The 26118-nt window shown below is 54.4% G+C and overlaps 1 protein-coding gene across 3 annotated transcripts; it reads left to right on the top strand.

Moving 5' to 3' along the window:
• Window positions 1-715: 715 nt before the first annotated feature.
• LOC144741006 (uncharacterized) lies at window positions 716-25576 on the top strand. 3 transcript variants are annotated; one of them, XM_078623699.1, is made up of 13 exons: window positions 716-821; window positions 3513-3584; window positions 4402-4453; window positions 7181-7394; window positions 9582-9753; window positions 10730-10758; window positions 11444-11483; window positions 13169-13208; window positions 14301-14448; window positions 14940-15021; window positions 15691-15821; window positions 17305-17400; window positions 18131-25576. In XM_078623699.1, the coding sequence occupies exons 1-13, from the start codon at window positions 803-805 to the stop codon at window positions 18950-18952; spliced, it is 1917 nt and encodes a 638-aa protein (XP_078479825.1). In that variant the 5' UTR covers window positions 716-802; the 3' UTR covers window positions 18953-25576. The 3 variants fall into 3 exon arrangements, with proteins under 3 accessions (XP_078479825.1, XP_078479824.1, XP_078479826.1); XM_078623698.1 differs by having other exon boundaries at window positions 13127-13208; XM_078623700.1 differs by lacking the exons at window positions 10730-10758; window positions 11444-11483.
• The last annotated feature ends 542 nt before the right edge of the window (window positions 25577-26118 follow it).

Genomic DNA, 26118 nt, shown 5'->3' with positions numbered 1-26118 from the left:
TCTCCATCTGTTCCATCTCACTCCCTTCTACCCGTGTGTGGACTAATCTCCATCTGTTCCATCTCACTCCCTTCTACACCGTGGGTGGACTAATCTCCATCTGTTCCATCTCACTCCCTTCTACCCGTGTGTGGACTAATCTCCATCTGTTCCATCTCACTCCCTTCTACCCGTGTGTGGACTAATCTCCATCTGTTCCATCTCACTCCCTACTACACCGTGGGTGGACTAATCTCCATCTGTTCCATCTCACTAAATTCTACACCGTGTGTGGACTAATCTCCATCTGTTCCATCTCACTCCCTTCTACACCGTGGGTGGACTAATCTCCATCTGTTCCATCTCACTCCCTTCTACCCGTGTGTGGACTAATCTCCATCTGTTCCATCTCACTCCCTTCTACACCGTGGGTGGACTAATCTCCATCTGTTCCATCTCACTCCCTACTACACCGTGGGTGGACTAATCTCCATCTGTTCCATCTCACTCCCTTCTACACCGTGTGTGGCCTAATCTCCATCTGTTCCATCTCTCCCTTCTCGCCGTGTGTGGACTAATCTCCATCTGTTCCATCTCACTCCCTTCTACACCGTGTGCGGACTAATCTCCATTAACAGTCTGTTAAGGCTACACGGGTGACCTTTGTCTTTAGTTCATACAGTGCTACTCGCTAACAGCACTTGCCCCCAACAGACCGCCAAGGCTACCCGACGTACCTTTGGCTTTGTGGTTCTTCGCCTGAGATATCGCGAGATTTCACACCCCTCCCACCACCCCAAATCTCGCGAGACCCCCAGCAAAGATGGCAAACCCTCACGGAGGTGAGTTTCTGTGTGTGTTTGTGTGGTGGTGGTGTTGACCGCGTTCGCCTCTCCCGCCCCCCCTATTCATTTATCTCGCTCATCTTTGCTAAGAACCCTTCGCGGCTCTCCTCGTGAAGAGAACGACAACATATCGTCCTCGCTCGCGTCTCCGTCGTCAGCCGCCCTCGATGTACAGGAGGCTGGTGGGTGGGTAGCGGGCGGGGGTAGAGCGCTAGGAAAGCCGCAGGCTCGAAATCCCCGTAGTCGGGGCCCTCCGCGGTGCGTTGAGCGGGAAGACGCCGACTGCTTAAACTAATATTTAAAATAAAATAATTCTATTTTGTTACGAACCCGAGACGAATGTTCACGCTCGCCGGTGTGTTGTGTTCGGGCGCGCTGGATGTGCAGCAAAGAGGGTTCGGAGGCCTTTGAAGCGGCTTGCATTGGCGGTGGTGGTGGTGGTGGTGAATCTGTTGTGTTTGGTGGTGGTGGTGGTGTTGTGGAGGGAGGGCTTTGTTACACCGGAGATATTCTACGGTGTTAAATCGATATTCTGATGTTGATTGTTATGTGGTGGCGGTGGTTTTGATGATGGTGTGGTTGTGGTGGTTGCAATGGTGGTGATTATTGAGGCAATGGTGGTGTTGATGGTGGCTTTGATGATGGTGTGGTTGTGGTGGTTGCAATGGTGGTGATTATTGAGGTTATTGTGGTGATTATTGAGGTAATGGTGGTGTTGGTGGTGGCTTTGATGATGGTGTGGTCGTGGTGATTGCAATGGTGGTGATTATTTAGGTGATGGTGGTGATTATTGTGGTAATGGTGGTGTTGGTGGTGGTTTTGATGATGGTGTGGTTGTGGTGATTGCAATGGTGGTGATTATTGAGGCAATGGTGGTGTTGATGGTGGCTTTGATGATGGTGTGGTTGTGGTGATGGTAATGGTGGTGATTATTGTGGTAATGGTGGTGGTGGTTGTGGCTTTGATGATGGTGTGGTTGTGGTGATTGCAATGGTGGTGATTATTGAGGCAATGGTGGTGATTATTGAGGCAATGGTGGTGATTATTGAGGTAATGGTGGTGTTGATGGTGGTTTTGATGATGGTGTGGTTGTGGTGGTTGCAATGGTGATGATTATTGAGGTAATGGTGGTGTTTATTGAGGCAATGGTGGTGTTGATGGTGGCTTTGATGATGGTGTGGTTGTGGTGATTGCAATGGTGGTGATTATTGTTGCAATGGTGGTGATTATTGAAGCAATGGTGGTGATTATTGAGGCAATGGTGGTGTTGATGGTGGGTTTGATGATGGTGTGGTTGTGGTGGTTGCAATGGTGGTGATTATTGAGGTAATGGTGGTGGTGGTTGCTATGATGTTGGAGGTGATCATGAATCATCTGGTAATGATATTATGACGGTTTTGATGTGATTGATATGATGGTGAAGATTTGAATGTGGTTTTTTTTTGGGGGGGGGGTGATATTTAGTGCGGATTGCGGTTCTGATGATAGTTATCGCATGATGACGCTTTTCCCGTTTGCACTGCTGATGATGCCTGCCTGCCGATGGTGCAGCTGTCACAGCGGGCTATGATGCTGGTTCTATTAATGCTGCTGCTGCCTATGATGATCTTGCTACTGGTTATCCTGCGGTAGCGAGATGTTAACTACCTGGCCTGGTATACAGGAGGTCGTGGGTTCGATCCCGACCCTGATGCCTGTAGCTGTGTATTTGGAGTTTGAGTTTGAGTCTCTCATCATCATCATCACGGTGGCTGGGAGATGTTAACTACCTCGCCTGGTATACAGGAAGTCGTGGGTTCGATCCCGACCCTGACGATGCCTGCTGCTGCTGTATATTTGGAGTTTGAGTCTCTCATCATCATCATCACGGTGGCTAGGAGATGTTAACTACCTCACCTGGTATACAGGAGGTCGTGGGTTCGATCCCGACCCTGACGATGCCTGCTGCTGCTGTATATTTGGAGTTTGCGTCACTCTCTCATCATCATCATCATGGTAGCTGGGAGATGTTAACTACCTCGCCTGGTATACAGGAGGTCGTGGGTTGACGCCTGCTGCTGTATATTTGGAGTGTGCGTGTCTCTCTCCCCGTGGTCGCGTGGATTTTTCTCCGGGTCCTCCGGTTTTTCCCCACCACATTTAGAAACGCGCCTTTAGACTGCTTTGCTGCTATACATTTCCACACGATAATCAACTTTATTGGGCTATCATTTGTGACCAGGTCGCTTCTGAACAAGAGCTACATAGCTCAGTGGGCCTTACCTGGTTAAATACAAATGTTTACTTTAGTACCGTTCTTACTGCTGCGATTAACACTGTTGGCTACATACGGTGCGAAAGAAGTTTAACATACATATTGATTCTCTTGCAACCTCTGATGCTGCTGTTGATGCCTCTAATGCTACTGTTTAACCTGCTCTTGCTACCTAATGATGCTGATGCCACTGCCGCCGCCGCTGCTGCTGATGATGATGCTGATGATGATGCTACTACTGCTGCTGCTGATGATGATGCTACTGCTGCTGCTGATGATGATGATGATACTACTGCTGCTGCTGATGATGATGCTACTGCTGCTGCTGATGATGATGATGATGCTACTGCTGCTGCTGATGATGATGATGCTACTGCTGCTGCTGATGATGCTACTGCTGCCAGTATTCACGAATCTGCTTGTGCTGTGTACAGTTGGATCAGCGATCCCCCCCCTCATCCCTGGCCTGCATAAGAGAGCAGCGCTCCTGAGTCCCCGCTTCCCCAGTGAGTCCCTCATGGGGCGGGCGTCTATGATAGAGACTCGCACAGAGACCCGTAGACTCACACAGAGACTCACACAGAGACCCATAGACTCACACAGAGACCCATAGACTCACACAGAGACCCGTAGACTCACACAGAGACCCGTAGACTCACACAGAGACCCATAGACTCACACAGAGACTCATAGACTCACACAGAGACTCATAGACTCACACAGACTCAGACTCACACAGAGACCCATAGACTCGCACAGAGACCCATAGACTCGCACAGAGACCCATAGACTCACACATAGACTCATAGACTCACGCCGAGACCCATAGACTCACACAGAGACCCATAGACTCACACAGAGACCCATAGACTCACCACACAGACTCGCATAGAGACCCACACAGAGACCCATAGACTCACACACAGACCCATAGACTCACACACAGACCCATAACCTCACAGAGAGACCCATAAACTCACGCCGAGACCCATAGACTCACACAGAGACTCATAGACTCACACAGAGACTCATAGACTCACACAGAGACCCATAGACTCACCACAGAGAGACCCGTAGACTTAGAGATGTAACATTCTAGATTTGAAGCTTTCGTGACTGCAAGGATTCGAAACCGTAGGACCCCCCAGATAGCCTCACACACACACAGACCCGTAGACTTACACAAAGACATATCGACAGACACACACAGACACTCCATGGACTCGACCGCAGTCTCTTGGAGACGCAGTGATATGCACACGCTGCACGCAATGCGCTTGTGTCCCGGTGCCACGTTAACTCTCCCGCTGTGTCGCCCTGCAGTGCTGGGCAGTCCGGCGATGAGCCGCGGGGGTCTCTTGCCTTCACCAAACCGGTGAGTTCCCCCCCATTGGACTCCGGTCTCAACCAACAAGGCAATGGTGCAACTTTGAGTCTGTGGTGCAGCGTTGAGTCTGTGGTGCAGTGTTGAGTCTGTGGTGCAGTGTTGAGTCTGTGGTGCAGTGTTGAGTCTGTGGTGCAGTGTTAAGTCTGTGGTGCAGTGTTGAGTCTGTGGTGCAGTGTTGAGTCTATGGGGCAGTGTTGAGTCTGTGGTGCAGTGTTAAGTCTGTGGTGCAGTGTTGAGTCTATGGGGCAGTGTTGAGTCTGTGGTGCAGTGTTGAGTCTGTGGTGCAGTGTTGAGTCTATGGGGCAGTGTTGAGTCTGTGGTGCAGTGTTGAGTCTGTGGTGCAGTGTTGAGTCTGTGGTGCAGTGTTGAGTCTATGGGGCAGTGTTGAGTCTGTGGTGCAGTGTTGAGTCTGTGGTGCAGTGTTGAGTCTGTGGTGCAGTGTTGAGTCTGTGGTGCAGTGTTGATTCTGTGGTGCAGTGTTGAGTCTGTGGTGCAGTGTTGAGTCTGTGGTGCAGTGTTGATTCTGTGGTGCAGTGTTGAGTCTGTGGTGCAGTGCTGAGTCTATGGTGCAGTGCTGAGTCTGTGGTGCAGTGCTGAGTCTGTGGTGCAGTGTTGTCTATGGGCAGTATTGAATCTGTGGTGCAGTGTTGAGTCTATGGTGCAGTGCTGAGTCTGTGGTGCAGTGTTGAGTCTGTGGTGCAGTGTTGAGTCTGTGCTGAGTCTGTGGTGCAGTGTTGAGTCTGTGGTGCAGTGTTGAGTCTATGGTACAGTGTTGAGTCTGTGGTGCAGTGTTGAGTCTGTGGTGCAGTGTTGAGTCTGTGGTGCAGTGTTGAGTCTGTGGTGCAGTGTTGAGTCTGTGGTGCAGTGTTGAGTCTGTGGTGCAGTGTTGAGTCTGTGGTGCAGTGTTGAGTCTGTGGTGCAGTGTTGAGTCTGTGGTGCAGTGTTGAGTCTGTGGTGCAGTGTTGAGTCTGTGGTGCAGTGTTGAGTCTGTGGTGCAGTGTTGAGTCTGTGGTGCAGTGTTGAGTCTGTGGTGCAGTGTTGAGTCTGTGGTGCAGTGTTGAGTCTGTGGTGCAGTGTTGAGTCTGTGGTGCAGTGTTGAGTCTGTGGTGCAGTGTTGAGTCTGTGGTGCAGTGTTGATTCTGTGGTGCAGTGTTGAGTCTGTGGTGCAGTGTTGAGTCTGTGGTGCAGTGTTGATTCTGTGGTGCAGTGTTGAGTCTGTGGTGCAGTGCTGAGTCTATGGTGCAGTGCTGAGTCTGTGGTGCAGTGCTGAGTCTGTGGTGCAGTGTTGAGTCTATGGGCAGTATTGAATCTGTGGTGCAGTGTTGAGTCTATGGTGCAGTGCTGAGTCTGTGGTGCAGTGTTGAGTCTGTGGTGCAGTGTTGAGTCTGTGCTGAGTCTGTGGTGCAGTGTTGAGTCTGTGGTGCAGTGTTGAGTCTGTGGTGCAGTGTTGAGTCTGTGGTGCAGTGTTGAGTCTGTGGTGCAGTGTTGAGTCTGTGGTGCAGTGTTGAGTCTGTGGTGCAGTGTTGAGTCTGTGGTGCAGTGTTGAGTCTGTGGTGCAGTGTTGAGTCTGTGGTGCAGTGTTGAGTCTGTGGTGCAGTGTTGAGTCTGTGGTGCAGTGTTGAGTCTGTGGTGCAGTGTTGAGTCTGTGGTGCAGTGTTGAGTCTGTGGTGCAGTGTTGAGTCTGTGGTGCAGTGTTGAGTCTGTGGTGCAGTGTTGAGTCTGTGGTGCAGTGCTGAGTCTGTGGTGCAGTGCTGAGTCTGTGGTGCAGTGCTGAGTCTGTGGTGCAGTGTTGAGTCTATGGGCAGTATTGAATCTGTGGTGCAGTGCTGAGTCTATGGTGCAGTGCTGAGTCTATGGTGCAGTGCTGAGTCTAAGGTGCAGTGCTGCGTCTATGGTGCAGTGTTGAGTCTATGGTGCAGTGTTGAGTCTATGTTGCAGTGTTGAGTCTATGGTGCAGTGTTGAGTCTATGGTGCAGTGCTGCGTCTATGGTGCAGTGTTGAGTCTATGGTGCAGTGTTGAGTCTGTGCTGAGTCTGTGGTGCAGTGCTGAGTCTGTGGTGCAGTGTTGAGTCTATGGGCAGTATTGAATCTGTGGTGCAGTGCTGAGTCTATGGTGCAGTGCTGAGTCTAAGGTGCAGTGCTGCGTCTATGGTGCAGTGTTGAGTCTATGGTGCAGTGTTGAGTCTATGTTGCAGTGTTGAGTCTATGGTGCAGTGTTGAGTCTATGGTGCAGTGCTGAGTCTAAGGTGCAGTGTTGAGTCTATGGTGCAGTGTTGAGTCTATGTTGCAGTGTTGAGTCTGTGGTGCAGTGTTGAGTCTGTGGTGCAGTGTTGAGTCTATGTTGCAGTGTTGAGTCTGTGGTGCAGTGTTGAGTCTGTGCTGCGTCTATGGTGCAGTGTTGAGTCTATGTTGCAGTGTTGAGTCTATGTTGCAGTGTTGAGTCTATGGTGCAGTGTTGAGTCTGTGCTGCGTCTATGGTGCAGTGTTGAGTCTATGTTGCAGTGTTGAGTCTGTGCTGAGTCTATGGTGCAGTGTTGAGTCTGTGGTGCAGTGTTGAGTCTGTGCTGAGTCTATGGTGCAGTGTTGAGTCAGCCCAGTGTATTCACAGCACACTGCAGACCCCTTAGCCGTGACCCTACCTACTACGGCAGGTACCGGTGACCCCACGTGACGGACGGGCGGGCTCACCGTGTGCGTTGTGTGGCTACGGCACAGGTTCGTCTCTCCCCACGACTCGTTTGATCGCGGCGGCGGCGGCGGCGGTGGTGCCGGTGCCTTGCCGGTTCACTACCGCGCCGTGGGAATTCGCCCGCCGCTCATCCGTGCTCCTCCGCTCATGGGAGTCGTCCCCCAGCCTCCCCAGCGCCTCCCGTCCCTGCTGCCGGGACGCATGGTGCCCGGCGCTCCCATCTCGATCCACCCGCTGCTGGTGAGGCCTTCCCCTAGGTCGACTCGGCCTCAAACGGGTACCCGGCGCGGCAATGCGGCCGGGCGTGGTGCTGGCCACCCACCAACTTCCCCGTCTTGTTGGCGTGTCGCAGAGGTCGCAACCGGGTACCCGATACCCGTACCCTACCCGATACCCGGCCGGGTACGGGTATCATCATCATCATCATCACGGTGGCTAGGAGATGCTAACTACCTCGCCTGGTATGCAGGACGTCGTGGGTTCGATCCCGACCCTGACGCCTGCTGCTGCTGTAGATTTGGAGTTTGCGTCTCTCTCTCATCATCATCAGACGGCCACGCTTGTGTTGCGACCGAAACGTCTCGTTTTCTTTCATTATTATTTTTCTACCCACGTGACTTTACCGAAAGAACCAGAGAGTTTGAATCCCTGCAGTCACGAAAGCTTTAAATCGAAATTCAAGAGCTAACAGTTTAGTTGATACAAACTCCGCACGCAAAAAGCTGCCCGAGTTGCCAATCGAACTCCCCCCCCGGGTCCTTTGTTTGCGCTGCGAAGCGACGGCCTGCCGGGCCTCAGCGTTGACGGGCCTCAGCGTTGACGGGCCTCAGCGTTGACGGGCCTCAGGGTTGACGGGCCTCAGGGTTGACGGGCCTCAGCGTTGACGGGCCTCAGCGTTGACGGGCCTCAGTGTTGCCGGGCCTCAGCGTTGACGGGCCTCAGGGTTGACGGGCCTCAGTGTTGCCGGGCCTCAGCGTTGACGGGCCTCAGCGTTGACGGGCCTCAGCGTTGACGGGCCTCAGGGTTGACGGGCCTCAGGGTTGACGGGCCTCAGCGTTGACGGGCCTCAGCGTTGACGGGCCTCAGCGTTGACGGGCCTCAGCGTTGACGGGCCTCAGCGTTGCCGGGCCTCAGCGTTGACGGGCCTCAGTGTTGACGGGCCTCAGTGTTGCCGGGCCTCAGCGTTGACGGGCCTCAGCGTTGACGGGCCTCAGCGTTGACGGGCCTCAGTGTTGCCGGGCCTCAGCGTTGACGGGCCTCAGCGTTGACGGGCCTCAGCGTTGACGGGCCTCAGTGTTGCCGGGCCTCAGTGTTGCCGGGCCTCAGCGTTGACGGGCCTCAGCGTTGCCGGGCCTCAGTGTTGCCGGGCCTCAGCGTTGACGGGCCTCAGCGTTGACGGGCCTCAGTGTTGCCGGGCCTCAGCGTTGACGGGCCTCAGCGTTGCCGGGCCTCAGCGTTGACGGGCCTCAGCGTTGACGGGCCTCAGCGTTGACGGGCCTCAGCGTTGACGGGCCTCAGCATTGACGGGCCTCAGTGTTGCCGGGCCTCAGTGTTGCCGGGCCTCAGCGTTGACGGGCCTCAGCGTTGACGGGCCTCAGCGTTGACGGGCCTCAGCGTTGACGGGCCTCAGCGTTGACGGGCCTCAGCGTTGACGGGCCTCAGCGTTGACGGGCCTCAGCGTTGACGGGCCTCAGTGTTGACGGGCCTCAGTGTTGACGGGCCTCAGTGTTGACGGGCCTCAGCGTTGACGGGCCTCAGTGTTGACGGGCCTCAGCGTTGACGGGCCTCAGCGTTGACGGGCCTCAGTGTTGACGGGCCTCAGTGTTGACGGGCCTCAGTGTTGACGGGCCTCAGCGTTGACGGGCCTCAGTGTTGACGGGCCTCAGTGTTGACGGGCCTCAGTGTTGCCGGGCCTCAGTGTTGACGGGCCTCAGTGTTGACGGGCCTCAGTGTTGCCGGGCCTCAGTGTTGCCGGGCCTCAGCGTTGACGGGCCTCAGCGTTGACGGGCCTCAGCATTGACGGGCCTCAGCGTTGACGGGCCTCAGCGTTGACGGGCCTCAGCGTTGACGGGCCTCAGCGTTGACGGGCCTCAGCGTTGACGGGCCTCAGCGTTGACGGGCCTCAGCGTTGACGGGCCTCAGCGTTGACGGGCCTCAGCGTTGACGGGCCTCAGCGTTGACGGGCCTCAGCGTTGACGGGCCTCAGCGTTGACGGGCCTCAGCGTTGACGGGCCTCAGCGTTGACGGGCCTCAGCGTTGACGGGCCTCAGCGTTGACGGGCCTCAGCGTTGACGGGCCTCAGCGTTGACGGGCCTCAGCGTTGACGGACCTCAGCGTTGACGGGCCTCAGCGTTGACGGGCCTCAGCGTTGACGGGCCTCAGTGTTGACGGGCCTCAGCGTTGACGGGCCGCCGTTCCGCCCCGCAGCCTCGCCTGGGCTTCGGGCGTCCCGGCGCGATGCCGCCGCCGCCTGTGAAGAGGAAGATGACGACGCCGCCGGCGTCGGCGCTGGAGATGGGCGCGCAGGCGAAGCGGGCACGCCCCCGCCACACGCCCAGCCCCGCACCGCTGCTGAAGACGGTGGCCCGCAGAGGCCACGGTCAGTGGCACGCTCAATCACTCACGTGGTCACTCACGTGCTCACTCACTCACGTGGTCACTCGCTCACTCACTCACTCACGTGGTCGCTCACTCGCTCACTCGCTCGCTCACTCACGTGGTCACTCACGTGCTCACTCACTCACGTGGTTAGTCACTCGCTCACTCGCTCACACACCCACACACCACTCACTCACCCACACACCCCACTCACTCACACACCCCACTCACCCACACACCCCCACTCACTCACCCCACTCACTCACCCACACGCCCCACTCACCCACACCCCACTCACTCACTCACCCCACACGCCCCACTCACCCACACCCCACTCATTCACCCAAACACTCACTCACTCACCCACACCCCACTCACTCACTCACACCCCACTCACTCACTCGCACCCCCACTCACTCACCCACATGCCCCACTTACTCACCCACACACCCCATTCACACACTCACCCCACTCACTCACTCACTCACACACCCCACTCACTCACCCACACCCCACTCACTCACTCACTCACCCACCCACACACCACTCACTCACTCACTCACCCACACACCACTCACTCACCTGCACCCCACTCACTCACCCACACACCACTCACTCACCCACACCCCATTCACCCACACCCCACTCACTCACTCACTCACCCACACACCACTCACTCACTCACCCACACACCACTCACTCACCTGCACCCCACTCACCCACACCCCACTCACTCACTCACCCACACCCCACTCACTCACCCACACCCCACTCACTCACCCACACCCCACTCACTCACCCACACCCCACTCACTCACCTGCACCCCACTCACCCACACACCCCACTCACCCGCACACTACTTCACACTGGGCTTGACCCAATTGCTGCGCTTTGACCTGTGTGCGTGTGTTCACGTGTGTGCATGTGTGTACGTGTGTGTACACGTGTGTACACTTGTGTGCGTGTCACTCCGCAGTGTTTGCAGGAGGCAAGATGACACTTTTGGTGAGGACCCCCTGACCCCTGTGATGACCTCCGTTAACCCTCTGCCCATGACCCAGTGTCAGCCACTGCCTTTGTTAAATGACACTTAACACACGCTCACTCTCACTCGCTCAGCCACTCATTCTCTATCTCACTCTACCACTCGCTCACTCACGCTCTCGTCAACCCAGCACGGACACGTTCACTCACACACACTCACACTGTGTGTGTGGTGCGTGGTGCGCATGTGGTGCGTGCGTGTGTGGTGCGTGTGTGGTGTGGTGTGCGTGTGGTGTGCGTGTGGCGTGTGCGTGCGTGGTGTGTGTGTGTGATGCGTGCATGGTGCATGTGCGTGGTGCGTGTGTGGTGCATGTGTGTGTGTGTGTGGTGCGTGTGTGTGTGCGGGGTGTGTGTGGTGTGCGTGTGTGGTGCGCGTGTGGTGTGTGCGTGCGTGTGTGTGGTGTGCGTGCGTGCGTGGTGTATGCGTGCGTGTGGTGTGTGTGATGCGTGTGTGGTGTGCGTGTGGTGTGCGTGTGGTGCGCGTGCGTGGTGCACGTGCGTGGTGCATGTGCGCGGTGCGTGCGTGTGATGTGTGTGCTGCGTGTGTGTGTGGTGTGAATGTGCATGGTGTGCGTGTGATGTGCGTGGTATGTGTGCGTGCGTGCTGTGTGCTGCGTGCGTTGTTGAATCTCCGCGGCTGTTGCAGGTGCCACCATCATCTGGTGGCGTGCCAGGCCCGCGTGGCGGTGAGTTTGTTCGCGCTCCGCTCATTCACCCGGCGCGAGTTTTCAGGAGCGTCCTGCCAAGTTTTTGCCGTGCCGGGTGGGGTTCATGTCTACAAGTTGCTGCTGCTATAGTAGAGGGTTTTTTTGGGGTTAGATCGCGTAAATATATAAATGTGTCGTTAAAACTCGCCACCAACCGACGCAGCCAACTAGTGAGGGTTGTCACGTAAACAGAACGTGGCCAATTCGTCACTAGTACAGTACTAGTGTGTAGTGTAGTGTATTGTGTAGTGTATTGTGTAGTGTATAGTGTAGTGTATAGTAGTGTAGTGTATAGTAGTGTATAGTGTAGTGTATAGTAGTGTAGTGTATAGTAGTGTATAGTGTAGTGTATAGTAGTGTAGTGTATAGTAGTGTAGTGTATAGTAGTGTAGTGTATAGTAGAGTATAGTGTAGTGTATAGTAGAGTATAGTGTAGTGTATAGTAGTGTAGTGTATAGTAGTGTATAGTGTAGTGTATAGTAGAGTATAGTGTAGTGTATAGTAGTGTAGTGTATAGTAGTGTAGTGTATAGTAGAGTATAGTGTAGTGTATAGTAGAGTATAGTGTAGTGTATAGTAGTGTAGTGTATAGTAGAGTATAGTGTAGTGTATAGTAGAGTATAGTGTAGTGTATAGTAGAGTATAGTGTAGTGTATAGTAGTGTATAGTGTATAGTAGTGTATAGTGTAGTGTATAGTAGTGTAGTGTATAGTAGTGTAGTGTATAGTAGAGTATAGTAGTGTATAGTAGAGTATAGTGTAGTGTATAGTAGTGTAGTGTATAGTAGTGTATAGTGTAGTGTATAGTAGTGTAGTGTATAGTAGTGTAGTGTATAGTGTAGTATAATAGTACAGCACACCGGTTTATCGGTGAGCCAAGCCACAACATTTACAATCTGAGTGTACGACGTTTCGCCGGTAATCACAACCAGCTTCATCAGGCGACAGCCAGACTTGCTGCTGCTGCTGCTGCTGCCATCCCAGTTGAGTCAAATTGACGGTGAGATTATTGCAACGGTGGCATGCTTGGCCAATAGTTTTGTGTCCGTGTGTGAACCGGTCACGGGGCCTCCCCCTTGGTCGACTCAGCCTCAAATGCTGCGGTCTGTGGTGAACACCGGCCACCCACCCCCTCGTGTGCCGTGCCGGCCTTCATAGGTGCTGTTCTCCACCAGCGCTTGCCCCAACAGCCTGTTAAGGCTACACGGGGGGTCTTTGTGTGTGTTTGATTTTGAGCGATAATCGCCCTGAATCCATGTTGTTTCTGTCACTCGATTTTACATTAACGCCAGCAGCTCCCCCCCCCCCTCCTCTCCCTCCCTTCCTCCCCTCCCTCCCCCCCCCCTCCTCTCCCTCCCCTCTCCCCTCCCTCCTCTCCCTCCCTTCCTCTCCCTCCCTCCTCTCCCTCCCCCCCCTCCCCTTCCTCTCCCTCCCTCCCTCCTCTCCCTCCCCCCCCCCTCCTCTCCCTCCCCTCTCCCCTCCCTCCTCTCCCTCCCTTCCTCTCCCTCCCTCCTCTCCCTCCCCCCCTCCCCTTCCTCTCCCTCCATCCCCTCTCCATCCTCTCCTCTCCCTCCCCTCCTCTGCCTCCCTCCTCTCCCTCCCTCCCCTCCCTCCCCCTGGCTAGAGCAGTGCGGGGGTTTGAACGGAGCGCCGTGTCTTGTTGCAGATGAGGGCCGGCGTGGTAGTGAGGTGCCTGAGAAGAACTGGTGAGTGATGGTCTGGCGGGGAGCACTCCCATTGGCGGCACAGCGGCCCGCACAAGCGGATGTCACAGAGCTGCCTCTGAGATACCTTCAGCTGACGCTGGTCCAGTGTGTGGTGTGCGAGTGGTGTGGGTGTGCTGTGTGTGGTGTGCTGTGTGTGTGTGGTGTGTGTGCTGTGTGTGTGGGGTGTGCGAGTGGTGTGTGTGTGGTGTGTGTGTGGTGTGCTGTGTGTGTGGTGTGTGTGTGCTGTGTGTGTGGTGTGTGTGTGGTGTGCGTGTGGTGTGCGTGGTGTGGTGTGTGTGTGGTGTGCTGTGTGTGTGGTGTGTGTGTGGTGTGCGTGTGGTGTGCGTGTGGTGTGCGTGTGGTGTGCGTGTGGTGTGTGTGTGGTGTGTGTGTGGTGTGCGTGTGCTGTGTGTGTGGTGTGTGTGTGGTGTGCGTGTGGTGTGTGTGTGGTGTGTGGTGTGCTGTGTGTGTGGTGTGCTGTGTGTGTGGTGTGCTGTGTGTGTGGTGTGCTGTGTGTGTGGTGTGTGTGTGGTGTGCTGTGTGTGTGGTGTGCTGTGTGTGTGGTGTGCTGTGTGTGTGCTGTGTGTGTGGTGTGTGTGGTGTGTGTGTGGTGTGCTGTGTGTGTGCTGTGTGTGTGGTGTGGTGTGCGTGTGCTGTGTGTGTGGTGTTTGTGTGTGGTGTGGTGTGTTGTGTGTGTGGTGTGCTGTGTGTGTGGTGTGCGTTGTGTGTGTGGTGTGCTGTGTGTGTGGTGTGCGAGTGGTGTGTTGTGTGTTTATGGTGCGTGTGGTGTGTGCGTTGGCTGTGGTGTGTGTGTGCGGGGTGTGTGTGTGTTGGCGGGGTGTGTGTGCGCGGGGTGTTGGCGGGGTGTGTGAGTGCGTGGTGTGTGTGCGGGGTCCGTGTGCGGGGTGCGTGGTGTGTGTGTGCAGGGTGTGTTTGCGTGGTGCATGTTGTGTGGGCGTGGTGTGTGGGGTGTGTGCGTGGGGCGTGTCTCTGTGTGTGCGACGTGTCTCTGTGTGTGTGACGTGTCTCTGTGTGTGCGACGTGTCTCTGTGCGTGGGGCGTGTCTCTGTGTGTGCGGCGGTGGCGGCGCAGGCTGACGCTGCACTGCGCGCTCTGCTCGTTCCGCACGCTGCACCACGCCGAGATGGAGGAGCACTACGGCGGGGAGCTGCACAGCAGCAGCCTGGGCCTGCTGCGGCAGGCGCACGCCAGCGACTCGCGGGTCGTCGACTTCCTGCACGTGAGGGACCCCCCCCCCCACACTCCCCCCCTCCCGGCCAAGCTCTCAGTCAGAATCGGGAATGTTTATTTGAGGAGTGCACCGCACCGCACCGCACCAGGAGCGATGCTCCACTGTGTGGTGTTGATGACGATGCTGCGATGATGTCTTTGCTTAGACGTTGATGGTGGTGGTGGTGATGGTGGTGGTGGTGGTGATGATGATGATGATGGTGGTTATGATGGTGGTGATGATGATGATGATGGTGGTGATGATGGTGATGATGATGATGGTGGTGGTGATGGTGGTGGTGGTGCTGATGGTGCTGATGGTGGTGCTGATGTTGCTGATGGTGGTGATGGTGGTGGTGGTGGTGATGGTGGTGATGGTGGTGATGGTGGTGATGATGGTGATGATGATGGTGGTGATGATGCTGATGATGCTGATGGTGGTGATGGTGCTGATGATGTTGCTGATGGTGGTGATGATGGTGGTGGTGATGTTGCTGGCAGGAGTGCACCGTTCACAAGAATCGGCGGATGTCCAAACGGCGCCAACAGATGAACATCCCTGACGGGCGCGTCCCCATGAAGGGTGAGCGAGCGAGCGTTGTGTACCCTGTGTGAGTCTGTGGGTCTGTGTGAGTCTGAGTCTCTGTGCGAGTCTGTGGGTCTGTGTGAGTCTATGGGTCTCTGTGTGAGTGTCTCTGTGTGAGTCTAAGGGTCTCTTGTGTGAGTCTACGGGTCTCTGTGTGAGTCTGTGGGTCTCTGTGTGAGTCTGTGGGTCTGTGTGAGTCTATGGGTCTCTGTGTGAGTGTCTCTGTGTGAGTCTAAGGGTCTCTTGTGTGAGTCTACGGGTCTCTGTGTGAGTCTGTGGGTCTCTGTGTGAGTCTGTGGGTTTCTGTGTGAGTCTGAGTCTGTGTGAGTCTACGGATCTCTGTGTGTCTGTGGGTCTCTGTGCGAGTCTGTGGGTCTCTGTGTGAGTCTATGGGTCTCTGTGTGAGTCTACGGGTCTCCGTTTAAGTTGCCAAGGCAATGTAGTAGTGCTTCGACATTCAAATCCATACACGAATGCTGGCTTACCATGTCTCTGTGTCCGTCTCTTACCCCCCGTGTCTCCCCCCCCCGTGTCTCCTCCTCCGTGTCTCCCCCCCCCCCCCCGTGTCTGCTCCCCCCCCCGTGTCTCCCCCTCCGTGCCCCCCCCTCACTCCCCGTGTCTCCCCCCCCCGTGTCTCTCCCCCCGTGTCTCCCTGTCTCTCTGCAGACGTGCAGCCGGACCTGTGTCTGCGCCAGGTGTCGCTGTCGCACTGCCTGGCGTGTGACGTCTTGGTGCCGCTCGACCCCAGCTGCGTGCAGGAGCACGTCAAGTCGGAGCGACACGTCGCACGCAAGGAGGTGCCCTGCCCCTACGCTCTGTCTCTCTCTGTCTCTCTCTGTCTCTCTGTCTCTCTGTCGTCTGTCCCATGTTGTTGTTGTTGTTCTTGTTGTTCTTGTTGTTGTTGTTCTTGTTGTTGTTGTTCACACGTGCGTCGTCGTCAGAACGGAATGGGGGTCATCGGAACAGGGGGAGGTAGTGAGCGTGTAAGTTCAACGTGCACCTGGCATGGCACCAGCGCCGTGGTGACGTCACCGCCGCTTCGTGGTGAACTGAGGTCGTTGTTGTTGTACGTTTGTGCTGTGTGTGTGTGCGCGCTGTGTATGTTGAATGGGGAGCGGTAGTGTAGTGGTTAGCGCTGCGCTATGAACCCCGCGACCCGACTTCCATTCCCGCTCACGGCCAACGCCAGCGACGATTATTTGAACCGGTCCCGGGCCTCCCCTAGGTCGACTCAGCCTCAAATGAGTAGCTGGTGCAGTGTAGTAAACATCGCCACCGGGGAGACAAAGGCGGCCGGGCGTGGTGCTGGCCACCCACCCCCTCGTGTGCCGTGCCGGTAGCCTTCATAGGTGCTCGCTAACAGCACTTGCCCCTACATTCTGTTAAAGCTACACGGGGGATCTTTGTCTTTGCATTGGGGAGCGGTGGTGCAGCGGTTAGCGTCACGAACCCGGCGACCCGGGTTTCGATTCCCGCTCACGGCCAACACCACCAGTGACCATTATCTGAACCGGTCCCGGGCCTCCCCTAGTTCGACTCAGCCTCGAAATGAGTACCTGGTGCAGTGCGTGTAATAATCGCCACTGGGGAGACAAAGGCGGCCGGGCGTGGTGCTGGCCACCCACCTCCACGCTGTACGTGGGGCGGTGGGGGGGGGGGTCTTTGTGCGCGTGCGTCGCTGCTGCGCATGCGAGTGACCGCCGCCGGCGTGTCTTGGCGCAGGTCAGAGGTCGCAACCGGGTACCCGATACCCGTACCCTACCCGATACCCTGCCGGGTACGGGTAGCGCCGAGCCCAGAATGCACTTCGCGTGGGCGCCCGCTGTAGCCACGGCAACCGCACGGGGAGGGGGGGGGGGGCGTTGGGGGGAGGTGCAGGAGATGGGGCAGTGGAGACGGGAGGGGGGGCAGAGCGAGAGGCAGAGGTCGCGGCCGGGTACGGGTAGCCGTTTGCGACCCTGGTGCGGCCGGGTACGGGTAGGCCGTGAGTCACTGGTGAGTCACCGTTTGTCACTCATTTCCCAACGTCTTGTCTCTTCTCACAATTCAAGTTCCTAGAATCAACCCACCCCCGCCTGCAACATGGCTTCATCCCAGAGGTCGCAATCGGGTACCCGATACCCGTACCCTACCCGATACCCGGCCGGGTACGGGTAGCCGGGTATCGGGTAGGGTACGGGTACCAGTAGGGTATCGGGTAGGGTACGGGTACCCGTTTGCGACCCTGGTGCGGCCGGGTACGGGTAAGGAATCAAAACCTGTTTGCGACCTCTGTCGCAGGTGTACGAGGCGGCCAGGAGCCAGACGGTACAGCAAGTCGCTCGACATCTCATCTCCAACAAAGGCACCCGCGCCAAGTTTGAGATGTACAAGAAGGTGAGCTTCAGGACGCGCCCGGGTTCGACTCCGGGTTTCAGACGCACACTCGCTCAGAGAGCCATAGACTCACACAGAGAGCCATCGACTCGGTCAGAGAGCCATACTCGCACAGAGACCCATAGACTCGCACAGAGCCATAGACTCACTCACAGAGCCATAGACTCACTCAGAGAGCCATAGACTCACTCAGAGAGCCATAGACTCACTCATAGAGTCATAGACTCACACAGAGAGCCATAGACTCACACAGAGAGCCATAGACTCACACAGAGAGTCATAGACTCACACAGAGAGACATAGACTCACACAGAGAGCCATAGACTCACTCAGAGAGCCATAGACTCACACAGAGAGCCATAGACTCACTCAGAGACTCATCGACTCGCACAAACCGAGGGTCTGAGCCCGGTCACCAGTGACTGCGCAGAAAGTAATCTGTGTGTCGTCCCACACTCACTTATTGCCTGAACTCCCAGCCTTGTAAATGAGTCCCACACACACACACACACGACCTCCCACGACCTCTCGCGACATCTCAAGACCTCTCACGACCTCTCACGACCTCTCACGACCTCCCACGACCTCCCACGACTTCCCACGACCTATCACGACCTCTCACGACCTCTCACGACCTCTCACGATCTCTCACGACCTTTCGCGACCTCTCACGACCTCTCACGAGCTCCCACGACCTCTCGTGACCTCTCGCGACCTCTCGCGACCACAGGGAGAAGACCCATTCTCAAAGGAGGAGGACGACAAGAACAACGCTGGCGAGGACGAGGTTGAAGAGGGGGAGGTGGGAGAGGACGAGGAGGAGGAAGAGGACAACGATGAGGAGGAGGAAGCTATCGATTATACCAACACCGACACGGCCACCGTCACGAGCACTACCACCACCACAGCCGCCACCGCCGCCATCAGCGCCGTCACCACCGCCGAGCCCAAGGACGCAGTGCAAACGCCAAAGCGCGGCAGCGGCGAGCGCAAACGCAGCAGCAGCAGCGGCAGCAGCAGCAGCAGCGGGAGCAGCAGCAGCAGCAGCAGTGGCAGCAGCAGCAGCAGCGGCGCAGGCGGGGGACGAGACACGGACACGATATTGGGCTCGGACGACGACGCGACCGCCGGCGCGGCGCCGGCGAAAGAAGCCGACGGTGACGTTGACGAGGACGCCCTGCTCAAGCCGGAGCCGGAGCCGGCGGCAGCGGCGGTGCCGCAACCGCCCGGCCTCGAACCCGGCGCCGCAGCCGGGGCAACGGCGGCCGAGTCGGCACACGGCGGCACGAGCGTCGACGGAGATCTGCCTCGAACGCCGTCGGGATCCCCGCCGGCCATGCCGGAGCCGGAGCCGTCGGCGAAAGCGTCGGAGAAGGGGTCATTAGAGAAGAAGAAGAAAGAGGTGGTGGAGAAGAAGGGAGATGGGGCAGAGGAGGAGGAGGAGGCGGGCAGAGCGGTGACGCCCGGGCGCCGGGGCAAGCCCCCCAGGGTTGGCACTAGCGGAGGGAGTGAGGGAAAGAGCCGGCGCGGGCGCAGGTCCAAGGCCAAGTAAAGAGGGGCGAACGATGTGGGGCGAACGATGGGGTCGGGAAGGTCTCGGGGGAGACTCGGGGAAACCCGATTGAGGATTCTTGGGGGAGATTCGCGAATTCTCCCAGGGAAAAATGTCCCGTTTGGAAGCTCGGAATTTTCCCCGGGAAAGATGCAGGCAGGACGGCGGGGACAAAAGGTCTGAGACGTAGCGGGAAGACCCAAGGATGGCCGAGAAGAACCCAGGGAAGGCTTGGGAACGCTTGGAGGAAGGAATTGAAGGATCTAAGAGGCCCAAGGGAGTTCGGGAAGATCACAAATGTGGGGATTTGGAGTGTCTTTGGCTCGGCAAATATCTGGAATGCCCCCCCCCTCCCCCCCGTAGCCTCGACAGAACCTGTGTGAAAGCCTTGGAAGTTCCAAGACGGCCACGTGGAAGGGCCCCTTGGGGAAGGCTTCGTGAAGGCCCTCACAATTAGACCCTTTGTGTTCACAGACAGTGCTCATAATAACCTCATAGAATTGTTGTTCTCGGTTTCTTTTTATTTAGCAAAACACTAGTCGACGTTTTGCCCTCGGTTTAGTTGACGTCTTGTATGTTTGCCGTCGTCGTCGTCGTGAACGTTGTCGTCATCGTCGTCGTTTTTTGTACGAGCCGGGGGGGGTGGGGGGGGGGTGAGGTGGCGGCCGTGTGCGCCATCGCCCGGCGTTGGTTGGGGTCAGGGGTTATGGAGGGGTGGTGGTGGTGGGGGGCGTTTTGATTGGACGGCGATTTGACGTTTTTTTTTTGCCGCATTCTCCGGATCATTGTGAACCGCTACACGTTGGAGCCACCCGGCGGCGGTGTACGGCTGGCGTCCGTCACCGATCCTTGCGGAGGGTCACGGTTCCGTAGTCCGACGAACAGCGGACCTGTGGCGCCGGTGGTTAATCCCGCGGAACGTTTCGCGTGCCTCATGCCGTCGTTCACAAGAGCCGGGGACCGCCGTAGTGTTGCCACCGTACGTAGCCAGCGGTGCTAATCGGAGGTGCCGGGGGCGGTGTGCGCGGTGTAGGGGGGAAGGACGACAATTTATTAGTAATAAAGGTTTTTGTTGGGTTAGATCACCAAAGTATTAATGTGTCGTTAACCCGCCCATCACCCGACACGGCCAGTTTGTAAAGTACACATCACAATTCTGGAAACATCTTCTTGGTTCTTTCGGTAAAGTCACGTAGAAGGGAAGACCTGGTTTTAACCTGTAGATGTTGGAGGCAGTCGCCCTCCGCTGTTGTTATCTGGCGACTGCCTCCAACAACAGCGGAGGGCAGTCGCCCTCCGCTGTTGTTCAGACGCTGTCTTTCCGACTGCCCTGTTCTTCACCGGAGGACGGCTGCTTGCGTTGTGGCCGAAACGTCGTGAGAATTATTTTATTATGTTTTATTTTTATTCTTTTATTACTTCCCTTCTACGTGATGACTTTACCGAAAGAACCAAGAAGATGAATCCCTGCAGTCACGAAAGCTTTAAATCGAAATTCTGGCAACAATCGCCCAATGATGCCGGATGTAATTACCGGAGAAATGTCACGGTACTGGAATTGTAAATGTAGATTTACTCTCCAACACGCCGGTGGGCTGTACTAGTAACCAATTGGCCGCTCGTTATTTACGTGACAAACCTTACTAATTGGCTGTCGGGGTGGTGGCAAGTTCGTGACACATCTATGCTTACGTAAGCATTTACACAATGGTGTATAATTGCTTGCCCCGAGCTCTCGTACTCTGATGGTGCATTGCCATTGAGTTGTGCGCCTTTTGGCGTCATCTGGTCCAACACCATGTGAGACTAGGCTCTAAGGAAAGCTGTCTCGGGTGTGGACCAATCAATTTCAAGGACAGTGCATACATTACCAGAGTTGTGTTTTTTGTTTGCATTCCGACCGCAGGTATTGTGGTCAATGCAAACATGACTCCCTGTAAAAAAGGTGTCAGTTTTGTTGCCAGATAAAGGGTAAAAAAAACTATTATCATATTTTGCTACTGGCAAAGGAGGTTCCAATTGTGTAAATGCTTACCCCGAGCTCTCATACTCTGATGGTGCATTGTCTTTGAGTTGTGCGCCTTTTGGCGTCATCTGGTCCAACACCATGTGAGACTAGGCTCTAAGAAAAGCTGTCTCGAGTGTGGACCAATCAGTTTCAAGGACAGTGCATACATTACCAGAGTTGTGTTTTTTGTTTGCATTCTGACCGCAGGTATTGTGGTCAATGCAAACATGACTCCTTGTAAAAAAGGTGTCAGTTTTGTTGCCAGATAAAGGGTAAAAAAACAATTATCATATTTTGCTACAGGCAAAGGAGGTTCCAATGGTGATCTTAACCCAATAACACTTGATTATGAATCACACTGGTCGCGAAAGCCTACGTGTCAAACTGTGATAACAGGCTAACACGCAACAACAGCAAGAAGCAGTTCTAGAGAAAGTAGTTTCATGATGATACCGCCAATACCAGACATCCTCTGTCATCATTAATTGTAACTATCGTCGTCATCCCTGTAAGAAACTCGCTCGAAAGTAAACCGACGGTCCTGGCAGCTTACAGAGTCCAACACAGGGTGCTTTAAAAAAATGTTTTAACACTTCTGAGGATCTGCAACAATAACGAAAAGAAATGTCCCTCTAGGCTCTGGAGACCACCTGGAGAAGATTCCAGGCACGTCTTGACAATGATGGCGAACAAACGGAGACTCCTTGCCCTGATCTCAGATTTGAACTAGACAATTTAGACAAGGACCTTTTGCAATCACACTTAACATTGACAGAAAAAAAATTCTACATCTGATTGGGTCCATGTAGATAACATGACAGCCTCTTCAGCTGCCTCAGTGTCAGCTAAATGCAAAGATAACCTGATTTACAAGTTCAACCTCCGCTCCAAGAAGAAGCCAGATCCAGACATTAAAAAGTCAGATGGTGACAAGATTGTTATCAATCAGAGCAACAGCCCAATTTCCGACAGCCTAAAATCGGTTCTGGCTAAAGGGTTGAATTTCGCAGTCGCCCCTAAACACATCCCCGTTGATGATATCATTGCCCAGGTCGACGTAGTCCTTAAGGGTTTGGGACACATTCCTACAGACGGAAATCGCTGCAATCCTCAAAAACGCTAAGAAACACCTATTAGCACCATCAGCAAGGAGGAGCGCCTTGAACTCTCTCAACTAAAAAAGAGAGATGACATCGTCATCCTCTCAGCCGACAAGGGTAATGCCACAGTCATCATGGATAAAACCACATACAATTACAAAATTGAGGACCTACTTAATGATGGCAGCTATACCAAAATGTATAGAGATCCTACCAACCGCCTGGTTACGAAAACCAACAACATCATCACTGATTCCACGTCTTTAATCGAACCAACCAAGCGGTTTGCCTTAAAACCCTCTGCTGCTAGACCACCCAGATGTTATGGCTTACCAAAAATCCATAAAGAAGGCACACCGCTCCGTCCTATCGTCTCCACCATTGGCTCACCCACCTACAAACTGGCCCGATCTCTGTCAGCCAGCAGAACCAATCCTCACTACTTACAGTTGTCACCTTCCCATGACGTCAGGGCCACGCCCCCTAGTCTTCCCCCCATTGGCTATGGGCCAGGACCGGCAGAGCCAATCATCGTGACGAGGTGTTATCCATCAGCAACCCGGATATATCCTCACATTACATCGACCTTGCAACCATTCACTGGTAAGACCACCTCAGCTGTACTCAACTCAGATCACTTGATATCTTCAACTAAGGACATCTCACTATCTCCGGGTGATTTGCTCGTCAGTTTCGCTGTGGTGTCTTTGTTTACCAAAGTTCCTGTGCCTGACACCATTACAATAATTGAAGATTTGGTCCAACAAGGACTGAATGCTGATGTACCGGCCCTGGTGAGACACTGCCTCACCAACACATACTTCACCTGGAATGGAACATTCTACAAACGAGTTGAAGGTACCCCAATGGGCTCTCCCTTATCTCCAGTTTTAGGCAATGTTTTCACGGAGAAATTTGAGACAGATGCCATCCAGGCATCCACCCTACGTCCTTGTGGAAGAGATAACGTTGATGACACGTTCGTCATCTGGCCACATGGCCTTACCAGCTCTGGACCAATTCTTCAACCACATCAATTCCATACACCCAGCCATCAAATTCACCATGGTGGTGGAAAAGGATGGCAAGTTACCGTTCTTGGATGTTTTAATCGAAAAAACCTAATGGCTCAATGGGACACTGTCTACAGGAAAGCCACCCACACGGATGCCGACCTAAAACCTGACTCCCACCACCATCCATCTCAGAAGAATTCCCTCGTCAAAACTCTACACCACAGAGCTCATTGTATTTCCAACCATCACCACCTAGCCAGTGAACTGGAACACGTACACCAAGCCCTCAAGACGAATGGATATTCAGACTACACAATCCGTAAAGCTGTCACCCCAACCGTTGGGAAAGAACCATCTGAGGACCCAATCAAAACCATCACCTTGCCATACATTGCAGGGGTCACCAAAAAGATTCCCAAAATCATGAGCAAACACAAGATCCGGTTCAACACGGTACATAAAAATCGTGATTTGATCCCATCTTTGAAGGATGCAATCCCCGACATGCAATACCCCGGTGTCTACAAACTAAGCTGCGTCTGCGGCAGCAGTGACTGGGGAAACTAAGCGACACGTCTCGGACCTGGTTCGTGAACACAAGGCAGATCTGAAACACGGCAGGACCAATACCTCAGCCGTGGCTGATCATTCTCTTAACGCGGTGGGCACACACGAAATTGATTTTTGTCAAGACGAAGGTACTAATAAGTAATAAAAGAATATTTTTTTTAATAATAAAATAATATTTTATTTCCCTTCTACGTGACTTTACCGAAAGAAGGGAAGTAATAAAATAATATTTGTATTATTTCCCTTCTACGTAACTTTACCGAATGGAACCAAGAATATTTGTTATCCTCGTATATGTTGCTACTGGCAAAGGAGGTCCCATGATGTAGCTGCTAACCCCGAGCTCTCATTACTCTGGTAGCGCGTTGTCTTTGAACTGTGCGCCTTTTGGCGTCATCTGGTCGAACACCGTATGAGACTAGGCTCTAAAGAAAGCTGTCTCTGGTGTGGACCAATCAGTTTCAAGGACAATGCATAAATTATCAGAGTTGTGTTTTTTGTTTGCATTTGACTGCAAGTATTGTGGTTAATGTAAACATGATTCCTTGCAAAAGGTGTCTGTTTTGTTGCCAGAAAAAAAAGGGGGAAACCCCTATTAGTATTTGTTCTCCTGTTAAAGTGTAGTATTATCCGTTCTTTTTCCAGTTAAAACGATAGTCCCATGTAAGTGTTAACATTCTTTTGAAGCGCCCTGTGTAAGCGTGGCCACTTGAGATACAGAGACGATAGTGACCCAGGCCTGCATCACGACGGGGGCGGGCGGGGGGGGGGGGTCGGGGAAATGATTCCGACTCTTAACGGGCAGCTTGCAAGCAGCAGCGGTGGCGTCTTCCGGGACATGAACCTCCCTCTGCCACCACCGCACAAGGAGGCCGCTCTCTGGAGTAAAATTCTGAATGTCTGGAGTAAAATTCTGAATGGCCCCGTTCGTTTTGTCAAGCTGCGTGCCCCAGTCACGTTATTCTCCCCCCCCCCCCCGGCAGAATACGGTCAATAATCTGGAGAATACGGTGGAGAAACAAGACATCTTTTTATTTTTATCCGTTGTTGTGGTCAACATAAGCTAGCTCTCTCGGGCGTGCGGCAGTGTGGCTGTGTGGAACTGGAGCATTTCTTTTTTTTACTTGTGGTCGAACGTCCCGTCGGCCGATTTGGCGCGGAGACGATTTCAAAACCGAGGCCGTTGTTTGCGTGTGCGGAGAGGAGGGTGGGGAGGTTGAAACGAGCGCGCCAGGGAGTTCCAACTTCCTTATTTGAAGAAAGCGGCCGTGCCGACGAGCGGCAGCGGGTACTCGGCACGGACGGAAGGATTGACGGGCTCGCCACCAGTCCGTCAGACTGACCGTCAGTCCGTCAGACTGACCGTCAGTCCGTGAGGCTTGCCATCAGTCCGTCAGACTGACCGTCAGACTGACCACCAGTCCGTGAGACTGACCATCGGTCCTTCAGACTGACCATCAGACTGACCATCAGTCCGTCAGACTGTGACCATCAGTCCGTCAGACTGTGACCATCGGTCCGTCAGACCGACCATCAGACCGTCAGACTGACCACCAGACTGACCATCGGTCCGTCAGACTGTGACCATCGGTCCGTCAGACTGACTGATGTTCGGACGTTCGAGTCCCTCGTGACGTCCCCAGGCGGAGCGTGCCGACAGGACACGGGTCTCGCCGTGAATCAAAAATTTGTCCTAACCCCCCCCACCCCCCCCCAAAACAACCTGACATCAACAGCTCGGTTGGGAGTCGCTATCCCTCACGGCATCGCTCGTTCTCACTACCCCCCCCCCCCCCGGCTACAAAACCGTGTTGGGAGCCTCCTGTAAAGGAGGAGAGTCGTGAGGCACGGCGAGTCTGATCTTCGCGCGAAACGAGCTGCGGGGAGAATGGCTCGCCAACAGAATAAAATATCGCGTGATGAAATGAAATGTTGGAGGCGTGGGAGGTGTGTGTGTGGGTTTGTAGGTGTGTGGGTGTGTAGATGTTGGAGGCAGTCGCTCTCCGCTGTTGTTGGAGGGCGACTGCCTCCAACAACAGCGGAGGGCTGTCTTTCCGACTGCCCTGTTCTTCACCGGAGGACGGCTGCTTGCGTTGTGGCCGAAACGTCGTGAGAATTGTAGTATTTTATTAGGTTTTATTTTATTATTTTATTATTTCCCTTTTCGTGACTTTACCGAAAGAACCAAGAAGATGAATCCCTGCAGTCACGAAAGCTTTAAATCGATATTTTAAAATATTTTATTTTGGTACTGGCAAAGAAGGTCTAATGATGTAGATACTCACCCCGAGGCCTCATTACTTTGATAGCGGCATTGTCTTTGAGCTGTACGCCTTTTGGCGTCCTCTGAACGAGCACCAATTGGGTCGAGGCTCAAAAGAAAGCCGTCCCTTGGTGTGGACCAATCAGTTTCAAGAACAATGCATTATATATTATCAGAGTATTTCTTGTTTGCATTTTGACTGCAAGTAT

Source organism: Lampetra planeri, unplaced genomic scaffold (genome assembly GCF_965212315.1).
Source record: "Lampetra planeri unplaced genomic scaffold, kcLamPlan1.2.h2 scaffold_382, whole genome shotgun sequence".
In the NCBI taxonomy this organism is placed as follows: domain Eukaryota; kingdom Metazoa; phylum Chordata; class Hyperoartia; order Petromyzontiformes; family Petromyzontidae; genus Lampetra; species Lampetra planeri.
The sequence above is the reverse complement of the archived record's forward strand: the minus strand, read 5'-3'. Positions and strand labels throughout refer to the sequence as shown.

Excerpts from the sequence above, each read along its gene's own strand:
- LOC144741006 (XM_078623698.1), top strand. Across the intron at positions 7,395-9,581 it reads TCTCGATCCACCCGCTGCTG|CCTCGCCTGGGCTTCGGGCG; the intron begins GTGAGGCCTTCC and ends TCCGCCCCGCAG. Across the intron at positions 15,822-17,304 it reads GACACGTCGCACGCAAGGAG|GTGTACGAGGCGGCCAGGAG; the intron begins GTGCCCTGCCCC and ends CCTCTGTCGCAG.